The sequence below is a fragment of the Drosophila takahashii genome, chromosome 2R, assembly GCF_030179915.1.
Source record: "Drosophila takahashii strain IR98-3 E-12201 chromosome 2R, DtakHiC1v2, whole genome shotgun sequence".
Taxonomy (NCBI): domain Eukaryota; kingdom Metazoa; phylum Arthropoda; class Insecta; order Diptera; family Drosophilidae; genus Drosophila; species Drosophila takahashii.
The window spans coordinates 7,925,834-7,941,909 of record NC_091679.1 but is presented as its reverse complement, the minus strand read 5'-3'; the positions used below and the strand labels follow the sequence as shown (position 1 = coordinate 7,941,909).

Below are 16,076 nucleotides of genomic sequence, written 5' to 3'. Positions count from 1 at the left end.
AAGGGCGATTTCAGTCGATGTTTTTTTTTGGGTACATTATACCCGTTGCACTGTGGGGCGCCTAGAACAAAAAGCCTGCCAAAATGGTTTTTTTTTTTTAAGATTTTCCAAAATGTTGCAATGCAACTTTAAAAACAATTGAATTCTCTATACAAATCAAAAGGAAAGAGTGATCTGTGATGAATGGTTCTCCCACTACAGATTTATAAAGTGGATTTTTCGAAACATAATTTTAGCCAATAAGAAAAAAAGGTATTTTTACACATCTTTGAAATTTTTCTGAAAGCGCCCAAGGGCCTAAGTTGTATATGTAACGATTGAAATTTTAAGAGCAACCAATTCTTAAAATATTAAAAAAACAATAAAAATTTTAGATACATAATTACTATTTTTTTTTATTTTTTTAAAAAGGGTCCAAAAAAATTGCGATTTTTTGAATATTTTTGGACGTAAAGTAGTGTTACACCATAGATCCCCGTTTAATTCTTTTTTTTAAAAAAAGTTTAGATATTTAACTACATTTTCTGAAAAAATTAGCCTGCCCTTTTGTGCCTCTTCTGAGAAAACCGCAGTTTAAGTTAGCAAGAAATGTTCATAATTTGAAATATTGTCAGCCCTGGTTATCCGCGCGCCCTAACATTATGAAGATATTTTACTTATGTGAAGGTATTGATCAAGATAATGATAAATTAATAAACAAATTTGGGTTTAAAATTTTAAATTATGTTATTTTACTAAAAATACAGATATGAAATAAATACCGGTTTCTACCAGTTTTCTTTTTAAATAAGCTATATTTCCTTGATTGATTCTATGACATCTATAAGATATCATTGACCAATTGAAAAAAAAGAGCTTAAATGATAAATTATGCCTTAATCCCAATTTATATAAACCAATATTGAAATAGAACCGAGACATTCCCCTTTGTAATAAGCGTTTATATGGCAGCTATAAGTTATAGTTGACCGATTTGAATAATTTTTTTTTTCAAAAATCAAGTTAAATTAAAAAAATATATTGGGAAACATAGAACCCTATAACTAATTTATTTATATTCTTTTTCTTAAAAAAACAATTTATTTTTTCTTAAAAATTTTCTACAACAAAAAAATTTCACTAAAAAAATGCACCTTATGATGTTTTTTTACATATTTAATTGCCTTTACGAATGCCCCATCAAAAGATATTCGCTATAGGGCTCCGCTGATTTAAGGCAGACTTTTGGCTTTTTCGCCCCACTGTGCGTTGCTCGTATAGTAAAGGGTATATTGTATTCGTGCAAAAGTATGTAACAGCTAGAAGGAAGCGTTTCTGACCCTATAAAGTATATATATTCTTGATCAGGGTCACTAGCCGAGTCGATATAGCCATGTCTGTTTGTCCGTCTGTCTGTCCGTCTCCACCAGTGCAGCCAGAATCTTCAAAGCCAAAATTGCTAGATTTGAAAAAAATAAAAAAACTACTAAGGGCTAAAATTTATATAAAAATTGCCAAAAAAAAAATGGCTAAATATTTAAATTGTTAGATATGAGCGCGGAAGAGCAGGAATAGTGCTTTCCCTTTGTTACACGTTGCGCTGTTGTTGCTTGATACACGTTGCTAAACTGAAATCGCTGTCTTTAGTAGGTCTTGCGATTACAAAAACTTTATTTTACCACTTCGTATAGAATTGATGAGGCAATAAGAGGATAATTTTTTTATTCGGAAACCGCGTGTATTCCGGCGTACAGAATAGTTCTAACTTTAAATTCTTTTAAAACAACGATTTAGCGTCGCTTGTGAACGGTTGTGTTTACCATTGTGCTCGGAGTTTTGCAAGTGTCTTGTGTTTGTTTATGCACAAAGTTCCTCCCCCTCTCCTCCTCTCCCTCTTTCTCTCATCTCTCTCTCCCGCTCTCTATTATAACTGTAATTTCACTCTCTTTGAACCTCTCTAAACTTCTTATACGGGGGTGTCACAGAAATCCATTCCAACCGAATTTCCTCCGAATAACAAATCCCGGTGTCACAGACGTCATTTTTGACGGTTTCTAAATCCCCCGTATTTTGCCGGACGTTTTGATAAAATTACCCAACTTACAAATGTTTCCCAAAAAAAAACTTTATTTAAGGGGTTATATACCTTTTTTGAGCGAAAAAATTGAGGGAACTTTGGATTTTTTTTCAGGTGTGTAGCAATTATTTTATGACACTGAAATTATTATTTATTGACAGTACATGTTTTTATCGAAACAACAAGCGTTTGTTCTTGGAAAAATATGAATAACTTACGAAGTTATGGCAATTCTTTCGGAAACCTTATTTTTTTATAGCGGCTTGCGGTGATCACGATGGAAGTCCAGCAGGTGATATCAAAAAACCCAAAAATTTTTTATTAGTAGGTATAGTATTATTTCCAGTTCGGGAACGATTATTTTCAAGAATATTTGGTTTTTTCTGCATACAGTAACCATTTTTCCAAAAAGTTGATTTTTTGAGATCTAAAAATGTTATTCAAAAATTCTGATCTGCGAAATCAAAATTGGCGCATAAAAACTGAATCGTTCACGAACTCGGCACAATAATTACGAATAATTTAAAAAAAAATTGAAGAAGATCGATCAAATAGTTCATGTGCAATCGTGGTCACAGCGAAGGCACTTTTGGAAAAACATGACTTTGAGATAATCGCATTCAAAGTTTTACGTAAGTATATGCAACTATTGAAGTCGAACGCGTCAGAGCGCTGTTTTCCTATCGAACTATTATTAGGATCTCTAAGAAAATTTGGGAAGATGCTCTCTAGGGGATATACTTTAGGATTCAGCAACAAAAAAATTTAAGTTTTTTTTTTTTTTTTAAAGGTATATAACCCCTTAAGACAACTCTAATGAATTTTATGAACAACCTGCATACTAAGATTTTTATACCTATTTCGGGTTATATTTAAAAATATGCTTTTTATAAAACCTCTCGAAAAAATTAGCTAAAAAAAATCCGTCGGCAAACCGTCTACCTGGCAGTGTTACCAATTAGCTAGAACTTTAAAATACCAAATTTGTCCAAATTTCGGAGTTAGTTATCGAAATGTTTTGTTAACGAATTATTTATTCAAAGGTTCATAGAATTGTAGTTACAAATGAAACTTATATCTGGTAAAAATTTCATGGTAAAAGAAGTTGTAGTTATTGAGAAATTAATAAAAACAGGCCGCCTTTGCAAAAAGTTGGCATCACTGTCGTGAAAAAATGTCCTATTTTTGCCTGGTAAAACGCTGGCTGTGAAGAAGAAGAAGACATGTAAGTAAAAAATTACAACATTTTTGTTTATTATTAATTTAAACTAATAAGCTTTGCTAATTTTCAGGGGTAAACATAGGTTACCAGCGCAAGACACCATATTCTTCCGATTCATTCGCGATAATATCGACATTGCCAAAGGATTTACTCAGGGCGGCCGCATTCTTGTGACAACTGCTTGAAAGGACCTGGCCAAAGAGCTAAATCCCTATGGACTACCATGTAAAACCGTTTGTTAGGATCTCTTCTGCGTCCTAGCCTCTCGCAGTTTATGCCTTCGCAAGTACTCTAGTACGGCATTTTGGTTCGCTTTTAAAATTCTTGCCAACTTAGAAATGAAAATAAACCAACGCAGCCGCGGCAAATCGCTGTTCAGGGCTGCAATATGTAGCCTGGTGGGTAATTCAAATTTTTAATTTTGTTCCTTTATTATGTAAAACATGCGCTTTAAACATATATTCTTTTTATAATTTTGCAAGAAAAACATAAATAAAGTCTAAAACTTATTGGAAAATGGTCCAAATAAGTCAAATAAAATTCGATAATTACACAGTGCAACATGAAAAATGTAACCGCAATTCTGATTTCATGGGCGGAAAGAACTCATCGAAATAAGCTTAAACCCATTTGGGTTTCGCTGGCTTAGTTCGCGTTTACCTTTTATAGCGAGTTAAAGTTTTACATACAAAATTTATTTGTAACGGCCATATCTTGTGAACCGATTAAAATTTCACTATCAAGTCTTCAGTGATTATGTAGCTAGTTAACCCAAGGAACTAAATTGACAAATGACTCTTGCGCACTTAGCACCTAGTATACCTAGCGCGTTAATAAACAAATTTGCTTAATTTTTCGATTTTTAACGCGCTAGGTGTACGTCTTCGCAAGAGCCATTAGTCAATTTAGTTCCTTGGGTTCATAGCTACATAATCACTGAAGACTTGATAGTGAAATTTTAAACGGTTCACAAGATATGGCCGTTACAAATAAATTTTGTATGTAAAACTTTAACTCGCTATAATAGGTAAACGCGAGCTAAGCCAGAGAAACCCAAATGGGTTTTAGCTTATTTCGATGAGTTCTTTTCGCCCATGAAATCAGAATTGCGGTTACATTTTATAACCCTAAAAATGTTGCACAGTGTTATTGAATATTCGAATTTTCCAAAAAAAGGAAATCACTCGAATTCCTGTGACACCAACGGTTTTGGTCGGTTGGTTTCTAAACCAACCGTCCCCAAATCCGTCGACGGTTTCTGTGACACCCCTGATAGACTTTTGGGTGCTATTCTTATTGTCTCTCTCTCTTGCTTGCTTTTACATTGTAATTGTTCGTGCGTTATAGTTGTTCGTGCCCCACAAGCCACGCTCAGTCGATAAAAACTTTTTTTTCTCTCGCGCTCTCCGGCTTTTGATATATTTCGTGATCCGCGCTCTATTACTTTTTGTGCTTTGTGTCTTTGCGGTTTTGGAATTTGATCCCAGTGCCAAATTTACTTGACGTATTTTTCATATTTTATTTTATTTTCTTTAATTTTCATATAATGGTTCTTATCTGTTCAATGAAAAAGTGTATTCTTTCTTCTTCACCTAGTGAAGAGCTCAACGGCAGTAAATAAAGTTGTGGCATCTACCCCAAATCCGAGCCTGGTAACTGCAGCAATTTATGTTGACTCAGCAACTGGGTCAATGGATACCGCTGGGTCCCATGGTGTCCCTGTTTCCGGAAGTCATGTTGTGGAAAAATCTTTAGAGCCGGCGGAGTTACCAAATTCTGTTCCGACCGTACCCATAGGTACAGTAGGTACCGTTTCTGGTTCGCAGCCGAGTGAGGTTCAGACTGCTACTGGGGGCGTAAGAAACTTTCAGTTGTTCCACATAGGAAGCAATTATTTGTTTCTAGGTTCACCCCAGATACCAAATCTGAGGATGTTTTGGAATTTATACGAGAAAAATTCCCATCCAAGGATATTGCGGTTGAACAATTTAGAATTTCCTACGCCCGTAGGATATCGTCTTTCAAAATTTTTGCTCCGCCTGATGTGTTTAATATACTACTTTCTGAAAGATTTTGCCTTAATGATGATCTAGTAATAAAATAATTTGTTCCGAAAAACCCGAGAACAAATAACAGGCTTTCCACGGCGCCAAAAAACTGAAAAGTTTATTTTTGGCTTACCAAAATGTTAGAGGACTTAACATCAAGCTACCCAAGCTTTTTGCTGACTTCTCTGCATTTACTGAAGATATTTTGGCTTTTACGGGAACTTGGCTGAAACCAGAGATATCTGACTCTGCAGTTCTGTCAAATAACTTTAACACCTACAGGACCAATCGTTCCTCGCGTGGGGGGGGGGTGGTGTACTGATTGCCGTTACCTCTATTTTAACATCGGAAAGACTTAACTTTCATATCCCTAACGAAATTGAATGTCAAAGTTTCCCTGCAATCCTTATCTATTTTTGTAACCTGCTCCTATATTCCTCCTGGCTCTGATTTAATCATTTATGAACACCATCTGTCTGCTATAAAATCTGTTCTATACTTCCTTTGGGTGACTTTTGGGTGACTTTAATCTCCATAATATCTCTTGGTCTCTTCCCTCTGACTCACTTGTAGCTACACCGTTATCTGCCCATGATTTTGTGGATGGCCTTTTAGAATTATCGTTACAGCAAGTAAGCTTTATACGAAATTCTTTAAATAGACAATTAGTCCTAGTATTTGTTTTAGATCCGCATGAAGTTACGGTACCTAGAATTGACGCACTTGTTGTACCGGAAGACCGATATCATCCAACATTGGAATTGACAATTGGCCTTCCCTGTACTGATACCCTTTCTCCTTTAGTTCCTCAAACTAAAACGAGATGCTTTCAAAAATGTGACTTTAATAAATTGAATTACATGATTTCGCAATATAATTGAACTGATTTGTTCAATTGCATGGATATTGAAAGTGCAATTGAACTTTTCTATAGCGTTTTAAACACTTTTCTTGACTAATGCGTTCCTGACAGGCTTCCTTTAAAGCTAAACAGGCCTCCTTGGTTTAACAATGCGCTTCAAAGACTTAAAAATCTTAAATCCAACACTTATAATAAGTATGAAAAATCGGGTAAGCCATCTGATTTTTCGAAATATGTGGTGGCTCGTTCAGATTTTAATGTTCTCAACAGTCATTGCTATTCTATGTATTTAAATAAATGTAAATTCGAATTTTCAAATGATCCGAAGCAGTTCTATAACTTTGTTAATGCCAAGCGTAAGTCTTCGGCTTTGCCTTCATCGGTACGTTTAAACTCAAAAACAGCATCGTCGGATTCTGAAATTGCGGATTTATTTGCCGAATTTTGCCAAACTACTTATAGTTCGGCTGCTTGGTCAAATTCTATCTACCCTAACCCCTTAAATAGGGCAAATTGTATTTTTACCCCTGTAATTACCGAAAGTTCTCTCTTAAAGGATTTAGCAACAACAACGCCAACGTATTCTCCCGGTCCAGATGGACTCCCTGGGTGTGTGCTTAAGTTTTGTGCTTCAACCATTTTTAAACCGATTCTTAAACTTTTTCATTTGTCTATTTCATCATCAGTTTTTCCAACTATCTGGAAGGACTATTTCATTATTCCACTCCACAAAAAGGGTGCGAAGGTGGATGCCCAGAATTATAGAGGTATTTCTAAAAAAAATTTCTCCTTTTTGCCCTTCGTAGTTTGAACTGGGATCAAGAGTAGATTACTATTGCTTAATTTACCTACACTTGAAAACCGTAGAGTAATGCTTGCTACTATTTTTATGCAAAATCTTATAAGAGGTGATATTGATTCCGTAGAACTGGTAAACCGTTTAACTTTTAATGTTCCCGTTAGACTAACACGAATTTATTACCCTCTTAATTTGCCTCGATGTACATCAAATTTTACTCTGCATGAGTCCTTTGGCGTTCTATGTACAAATTACTACAATCTTTATCATTTAATTTGCACTTCAACATCTAACGCTATATTAAAAACCAAAATATTATCTCATTTGTTTCAATCTTAGTTTTTAGCCATTATAATCTTTATGTGTCCTGTCTCTATTTGTTTCATGTATTTTCCCCGCGAACTCGCATTTTTGGCCTAATTGATAAACGGTCCCGCGCGTAACAAGCACGTGCTTGGTATCGTTGTGCCACTTCTTTGTAGTGCATCAACGTCCATCATATATATACATACTTAATTTTAAATTGAAAATTTTTTTAAAATATTTTTTTGAAAGATATTAAGATATCCCACAAAGTTGCATACCAAATATTAAAATAACTCAAACGAGTCTCATCTCTGCATGACTAAAAAAGCGGAGCTTAATTAGGAAAATATTATTAAAATACAAGAAAGGAAGCTAGCTTCGGCCAGCCGATTAACAAATCGCAAAATTGTTCAATTTTCTATTATTTTTTATTAATTTTCCGATCGTTCTTATGGCAGATATAGTAGATTTTTGATAAAATTAAAACCGAAATTCGGAAATATTTAAAAGGAGTCATATCCCAGGTAAGAAGAGAATAAGAAGAGAGAGAAAACCAACGAAGTAATAATTTTTTCCTATTATTATACCCTTGCAGAGGGTATTATGATTTCAGTCAGAAGTTTGCAACGCAGTGAAGGAGACGTTTCCGACCCCATAAAGTATATATATTCTTGATCAGCATCACTAGACGAGTCGATCTAGCCATGTCCGTCTGTCCGTCTGTCCGTCCGTCTGTCCGTCCGTTTCTACGCAAACTAGTCTCTCAGTTTTCAAGCTATCAGGATAAAACTTTCCCAAAAGTCTTCTTTCTATTGCAGGTAGTATATAAGTCGGAACGAGCCGGATCGGACCACTATATCATATAGCTCTCATAGGAACAATCGGGAAAAAAAATGTAAAAAAATTATATCTTGGGTGTTTTTGAACCTATAACATCCTTCTTTTGGAAATGCCATTTTTTATCTAATTCTAAATTTTTAGATAAAATTTTTTCAAAATCGGACGACTATATCATATAGCTGCCATAGGAACGATCGGAAAATTAATGGGAATATAATAGGAAATAAATTATTGCTTCGTTGGTTTTTATTGTATTCTCTTCTACTCTAGGATATAACTCTTTTCAAATATTTTCGAATTTCGATTTTAATTTTATCAAAATCGAACTACTATATCATATAGCTGCCATTGAAACGAACGCAAAATTAATGAGAAATAATAGGAAAATTAACATTTTTGCGATTTGTAAATTAATAGGAATTATCTGCAAGGGTATATAAGCTTCGGCTGGCCGAAGATAGCTTCCTTTCTTGTTTGCATTTTATTTTCCGACCGTTCCAATTGCAACTATATGATATAGTGTCCCGGTTTTTTCTTAATTTTATTCGAAATTCATAAATATTTAAAAAATAACATTCCCAATAGTAGAAGTTAATATTTCAAAAAACATCGAGGCTAGAATTTTTTTACGTTTTTTTTTCCGATCATTCCTATGGGAGCTATAAGATATAGTTGTCCGATCCGGCCGGTTCCGATTTATATACTATGTCGGGAGCAGCCGCAGAAATCAATTTAAAATCATTTAAAACCCATTTATTGTTTGCCATTTGGTCAGCATCACTGACAACAACAATGTAAACCAAAGCTTCCAATTATCTATCCTGCGTAAGATAAGCCGAGATAAGCGACTGCGCTCGCTGCTCTCTCGGACCTACGCACTTTCATCATGTACATTCGCTTTTGATCGCTGGTACGAAGCAGTTCGTTCGCTCTCGCTACCACAATAAACGCATTAAAAATCGAACCACTTTTTCGGCTTTTCTTTTAGCACCGTTCTGACACACGCATAATTCTCTCTCGTTTAAATATTCGCAAAAAAGGTGGCATAAATTAATGCCTGCTCTAAACATTTGGTGACCCCGACGTGATCGTGAACGTGTGTCAAAGTTAAGCAATTATTAAATATCGTTTTAATAATTCTACGCGCCCTTTGTATGTGTCGCTGCAGGGCCACACACACACAAACTCTTTTCGCATCGTTTCGCACGGTATTCGCATATACCGCATATACCTAAGCTTTTTGCATAACGGAAAGTGTTACTCAACTTCGCTCGCCAGGCAAAAGTCGTTGCCCTTTGTTTTCGGCTCCGTCATTACCCTCAAATTCGATCTTTGGTTTTCGCTGGACCAAGTGCAGGTGCAGCGCAAATTTCGTGCGGTGACTTTCGTACGGAAAATAAAAATTAAAAATGCCAGCCAAACATACGAAAAAGCCTGAGCTCGCGCCTCACGCACCAACAGAGGAGCAGTTGGCCAAATTGGACGAAAGTGAGTTGCAGGTGCGGCTGGATACTCTGACTTCGACAGCTCTCGACTTAACCTCGAACAGCTTGTAATTGAGGAGCTGGAGCTGGCTACTATGGCCTCTACGCTGGTACGAAGCAGTTCGTTCGCTCTCGCTACCACAATAAACGCATTAAAAATCGAACCACTTTTTCGGCTTTTCTTTTAGCACCGTTCTGACACACGCATAATTCTCTCTCGTTTAAATATTCGCAAAAAAGGTGGCATAAATTAATGCCTCCTCTAAACATACTACCTGCAATAGAAAGAAGAATTTTGGGAAAGTTTCATTCCAATAGCTTAAAAACTGAGAGACTAGTTTGCGTAGAAACAGACACACGGATGGACAGACGGACATGGCTAGATCGACTCGTCGTCTAGTGATGCTGATTAAGAATATATATACTTTATGGGGTCGGCAACGTCCCCTTCACTGCGTTGCAAACTTCTGACTGAAATCATAATACCGTCTGCAAGGGTATAATAAACCGTAAGCTATAAAAACGAGAACGGAAGATAACTTCGTCAAGCCGAAGTTTTAATACCGTTGCACATTTCACGAATTAAAATTTGACTACAATAGCAACATGAATTAATAAAGAAAACATTTTATAATTTAAAAAATTAAATTTTAAAATTTTCTACCCTATTGTTTCTATGGGGGCTTTAGGATAAAGACGTTCGATCGGAACGCGCTTTTACCCTGATGCACAAGGTATGCACAAAAAAATACGATTTAGAAAGATTCATGTCATTAGCTTTGACACTGCGCTGAAAAACATCAAGTTTTAACCGATTTTACCCTATTATTCCTTTCATCCTGATCAAGGTATGCACAAAAAAATAGGATTTGGAAAGATTCATGTTAATAATATCCGTTATCCGTTCATGTCAAGTTATATTCCTACGGGAGCTATAGGATAAAGACGTCCGATCGGGTCCATTTTCAAACTTGATCTGCGTACACATGTTTTATGATGACTGTGGAAGTTTTAAGTCGCTAACTTTTAACAGACGGACATGGCTATATCGACTCCCCTATTGATCTTGATCAAGAATATATATACTTTATGGGCTCGGAAACGTAGAGATTTTACCCAAATTGGCCTGTCACGTTTAATGTGCAATGCAATAAAGCAATAATACCAACCAAAAATAAAAAATTTTTTGTTAATGGCTAAAATAGCTAAGAAAAAAAATTAAAAGTGGCTAGTTTAGTGGCTGATAGCATTTCCAAAACAAAATTGGCAAATTTTTTTAAAAGTGGCTAGAAATAGCTGACCTGGCAGCACTGGTCTCCACTCCCCCTCTAACGCCCACAATCGCCCACTAACGATTTTAAAATGTGTCTGGCGCCCACACCTTTAAAGATTTCTGTGAAGTATAAATGCAATTTTGTTGTACATATTTATACCTATCGATATGTAGAAGACATTTTTCAAATCGGACCATGCATTTAAAAGTTATACGCAATCAAAAAAAATATCCATCTCCCTCGCACTTCCTTTAGCCGAGTGACGGGTATTAGATAGTCGGGACACGAACCCGACTATAGCGTTCTCTCTTGTTTTTTGTTAATATTTCCGAATTTCGGATTAAATTTAACAAAAATCGGACGACTATATTATATAGCTGCCATAGGGAAGGATATAAAAAATAATGTCAAAACAATACTAAAATTAAAATTTTAATAGGAATGATCTGCAAGGGTACATAGGCATCGGCTGGCTGAAGCTAGCTTTCTTCCTTGTCATTAATTTGAATTTAAGCGAATCTAACTTCCTTAGTCAGCTGCAATGCACACTCACGCACATATCTAGGGATTGTGTTTTTAAAAAACTCATTTTGTGGTTTATGTATATTTCGTCCATGTGTGTGTGCAGCGGAGCGAATTAATGTTTTTTAGAAATCAACAATTTGTCAATATCTCAACGTTTGAAAACTAATAAATAGTTTGCTGATCAGTTTTTTGCATTATAAAAATAAAAGCAATTTTAAGGACAATTTCGACTGTAAAATCAGCTTAATGGGATTTCTGTGAGTCTACCGATATTTTAAATTAAACGTTTACCTAAAAAAAAGGGGCAAAGAAAAGATATGGGATAGAATCGATTTTTTAACAGCGCATTTTAAATGTGGTATTTTCATTTTCCCCTTGCGCGGTCACACTTAAAGTGCCACAGCAGGCAGCATACATACATACATATGGGGAGGCACATATGTACGTCACATTAGATTAGCCAAATTTGAAAAAAGTGGGGACTTAATTAAGGATGCTGAATCTTCAAAAAATTTAAATGTAGTCATTTTCGGGTATGCCATAAGATTATGAACATCACATTTTAAATCATTATACCCTTGCAGAGGGTATTATGATTTCAGTCAGAAGTTTGCAACGCAGTGATGGAGACGTTTCCGACCCCATAAAGTATATATATTCTTGATCAGCATCACTAGACGAGTCGATCTAGCCATGTCCGTCTGTCCGTCCGTCTGTCCGTCTGTCCGTCCGTTTCTACGCAAACTAGTCTCTCAGTTTTTGAGCTATCGAGATGAAACTTTCCCAAAAGTCTTCTTTCTATTGCAGGTAGTATATATGTCGGAACCGACCGGATCGGACAACTATATCTTATAGCTCCCATAGGAAGGATCGGAAAAGAAAACGTTAAAAAAATTCTAGCTTCGGTGTTTTTTGAAATATTACCTTATACTTTTGGGGATGTTATTTTTTAAATATTTCTGAATTTCGAATTAAATATTTAACAAATCGGACTACTATATCATATAGCTGCCCAAGGAACGATCGGAAAATTAATGGAAAAGTAATAGGAAATAAATTCTAGCTTCGTTGGTTTTTATTGTATTATCTTCTTCTCTAGGATATGACTCATTTAAAATATTTCCGAATTTCAATTTTAATTAGATCAAAATCGGACGACTATATCATATAGCTGCCATAGGAACGATCGGAAAATTAATGAAAAATATTAGAAAATTGAACATTTTTGCGATTTGTTAATTAATAGGAATGATCTGCAAGGGTATATAAGCTTCGGCTGGCCGAAGCTAGCTTCCTTTCTTGTTTTAACAACATTTATAACAGAGAAATGGCAAAAGAACGAATTAAAAAAAAAAACAAAAGAGTTTTGGGCCACTTTGGGGTCGTTTATTGTTCTAATTTGTACCTCACACGCGGCTTCTAATTATTTTAGTAATTAATGTGATTTTTGTAGATTTTTATGTCAATCCGTTCTGCGTCACATTTGCTAGTGACCGTTTTTTAGAGGTCGAATTTTAAATAAGTTTAGATAAATAAAACTCTTTTACTCTACGAGTGCAGAAAAAAAATGAATGCATGGGAAATCTTTTTAACATAAAATAAAACTGAAAAAACTTACCAATCGTAAATAAACGTGGTTCTAAAGTTGTACAAAATGTATTGCCATCCATTAATCCAATTTGTGCATTTGCTGGTTGGTGCCTTAATAAATGTTTCTTGGGAGGTATTATGTCAGCAAGAACGTCTTTATGTGGATCCATAACTTCAGAAACTGATTTAGATTGCATGGTACCAATGTGTTTTAATAGTACCATAGATTCCTCTCTGACGATTCCATTAGGGCTTGTAATATGTCGCACTAACTCGTGAATAACTTCATAAGTAGCTTTGACTTGTAAATCTTTTAGGTCTTCACTTTTATAACATTCACTTATGGGGCTTAGGCAAATTTCCAACATGCTTTTCATATAGCTTTTAGTTATTTCGATAGCACCGTTAGAAACATCTCCTTCTAGATCCATTAGGACAAACATAAAAGCTTTTAGGAAATTAAAGAGATTTTGGAAAAGGGAACGCAGAGATATATGTTTGCATAAAAATTGAATAGCTTGGCAGCCGCCTACTTTAGAGTACCAAGGACGGTCATAGCACAGAGATATCATCTTTTCTGCTAAATACTGGATAATAGGTAATTTACACGCTCTTTCTTTGTTACCCATAATATTTGTAGCGGTGTCAAGTATAATGCCCATGCATGCTATTCCGGGTTTACATAATTCCTTTTCTTCATGACCCATGCAAGAGGATAAAGCATCAATTAATACCATGGGGTCAACTCCATTTGAAGCATGATACCCCTTCTGTGGAAAAGGTCCAGCCTGTTGTGCAATAGCTACCATGGTATAATGTCTCACAACCGCTGCCATTACTGGACACACAGAATCACGCAAGTCCTTTGTTGCTGATGCAACTAACATTCCTACAAGTGCTGTCTGATGAGTTAATCTAATAGTTTCATCTTCGACTTTGTGTTGAAAAGTAGACCAATTCATAATTTTATTTTCAACAAAATCTACATGACTAAAAAGTTTGAGCAATATATGCTTTTCATCATCCAAACTAATAAACGCAGCTAAAAAACATCGAATTACTTCCCAGCTTTGTCTTCTATAAAACTGGTCAGTAGAGTTTGATCCTAGTGCTCTCAGTGCTGATTTAATGGCCTCATCGACAGGAAAATCAATTGGTGTTTCATATTCTTGAAAATATGTCACAATTGAAATGGTAGGCTTTTCAGTTCGTTCGTAGGATAAAGTTTGGGGCTCCACCATCATCTTTCGATTTCCGCCTCCGAATTTTCCAAGAACGCGAAAGGCAACCAAGGCCGCATTGTCCTGATTTCGTAAGGTTTTCCACAAAGCTTGCATCAAAGCTGCTCTTACTGGTTGTATATGATCATATAGAAAGTCTGGCTGCAAATTATCAACGCAAAGTTCCAGGGTACGCAAGCCCTAAAATAAACAAAAAATGTTATAAACAAGAAGGGAAGCTACCTTCGGCCAGCCGAAGCTTATATACCCTTGTAGATTAAAGAATGCTTACTCGGTGCAGTTCCAGGGATTTCAGATTCATCGTTACTATTTATTTAAATCTTGTTTTTAAGTTGTCAAGAATCAAAACGCCTACTTCCTACAAAGTTACAATTAATTTTCTTATATTTGTTTGAGCCTTAAGATATAGTGGTCCGATCCGGCTCGCTCCGACATATGTACTACCTGCAATAGAAAGAAGACTTTCGGGAAAGTTTCATCGCGATAGCTTTAAAACTGAAAGACTAGTTCGCATAGAAACGGACAGACGGACAGACGGACATGGCTAGATGGACTCGGCTATTGGTGCTGATCAAGAATATATATACTTTATGTGGTCGGAAACGTCTCCTTCACTGCGTTGCAAACATCTGACTGAAATTATAATACCCTCTACAAGGGTATAAAAATGGTTAACATTTTGGAATACTTTATGAAAAGAAAGGAAGCTAGCTTCGGCCAGCCGAAGCTTATTTACTAGAGCCCTGCATAGGTATACAAAATGGGTTATTTGGGTACCCAAACCAAATTTCAGGTCCAGTAGGTCAGGCTTTCTTTTAAAAATGTACCTACCCAACCTGACCCCAAAATTTTCGGGTCGTTTGGGTAAATGGGTTTCAAGTAGATCAGTTCAGGTTTAAGGTTACCCAATGAGAAAAAAATGATTTTTAAATAAGGCGATGATCACAATTTTCACAGCTCATCGACCCGTCGCGAATTCTTAAGGTCAAGATGGTTATTTGTGTATAATATTTAAAATTAAAGGATACGATATATCGACATGTGAAAACACATCTTCCGCCCATGCGAATTCTTGTGGTCTTCAAATATTACAGATGTATGATCCTCTTGCTCTAAAGAGTTCGCGGTTTTTGAAAAATAAATATAGAATATATAATTAAGTTTCTTAGTTAAATTATGTATGATCCACACAAATAAATCCTCTTGTTCCTAAGAATTCGCGGTCGTTGAAAAATCGATATAGAATAAATCATTACGTTTCTTTAGTAAAGTTATGTAATACATATGTATGATCCACACAAATATATCCTCTTAATCCTAAGAATTACCGGTTTGTGAAGAATCAATAATTATAGAGCCAAGTATAAGCATTAGTGCCTTAGCTAAGAAGAACACGGTCCAACCAATTTAAATATCCTCCTGTTCTTAAGAATTCGCGGGTTGGAAGAATTAATATAAAATCTATAAAGTTCTTAAATTAATCGATTTTTTTCAAAAACTGCGATTTCTTAGGATTAAGAGGATATATTTGTGTGGATCATACATAACTTAACTAAGAAACCTAATGGTATATTCTATATCGATTTATAGGAATTCTTAGGAACAAGAGGATTTATTTGTGTGGATCATACATAACTTAACTAAGAAACCTAATAATATGTTCTATAGTGATTTTTCAAAAACCGCGAATTCTTTAACAACGTTCACGAGGCAATTATGCATCTCGGTTGTGAAAAGACCCTTGCAAAAATGTACGAGTATTATTAGTTTGACAAAATGTCAATTGACAATTGCATTACCTGTAGGTTATCTAAACCTCCGACTGGCAA

General features: G+C 35.5%; 1 protein-coding gene across 11 annotated transcripts in view; it reads right to left on the bottom strand.

The window, feature by feature from the left end:
* The window catches only part of Nipped-A (Transcription-associated protein Nipped-A), a 520,496-nt gene that overhangs the window by 248,252 nt on the left and 256,168 nt on the right, over nucleotides 1-16,076 (bottom strand). For 10 of the 11 annotated variants that reach the window (XM_070213836.1, XM_070213837.1, XM_070213827.1 and 7 more), the window contains one exon: nucleotides 13,035-14,427. The exons of the other annotated variant lie outside the window; for it this stretch is intronic. In XM_070213836.1, the coding sequence (XP_070069937.1) occupies nucleotides 13,035-14,427 (1,393 nt within the window). The remainder of the gene's footprint in view (nucleotides 1-13,034; nucleotides 14,428-16,076) is intronic. 11 annotated transcript variants of the gene reach the window in all.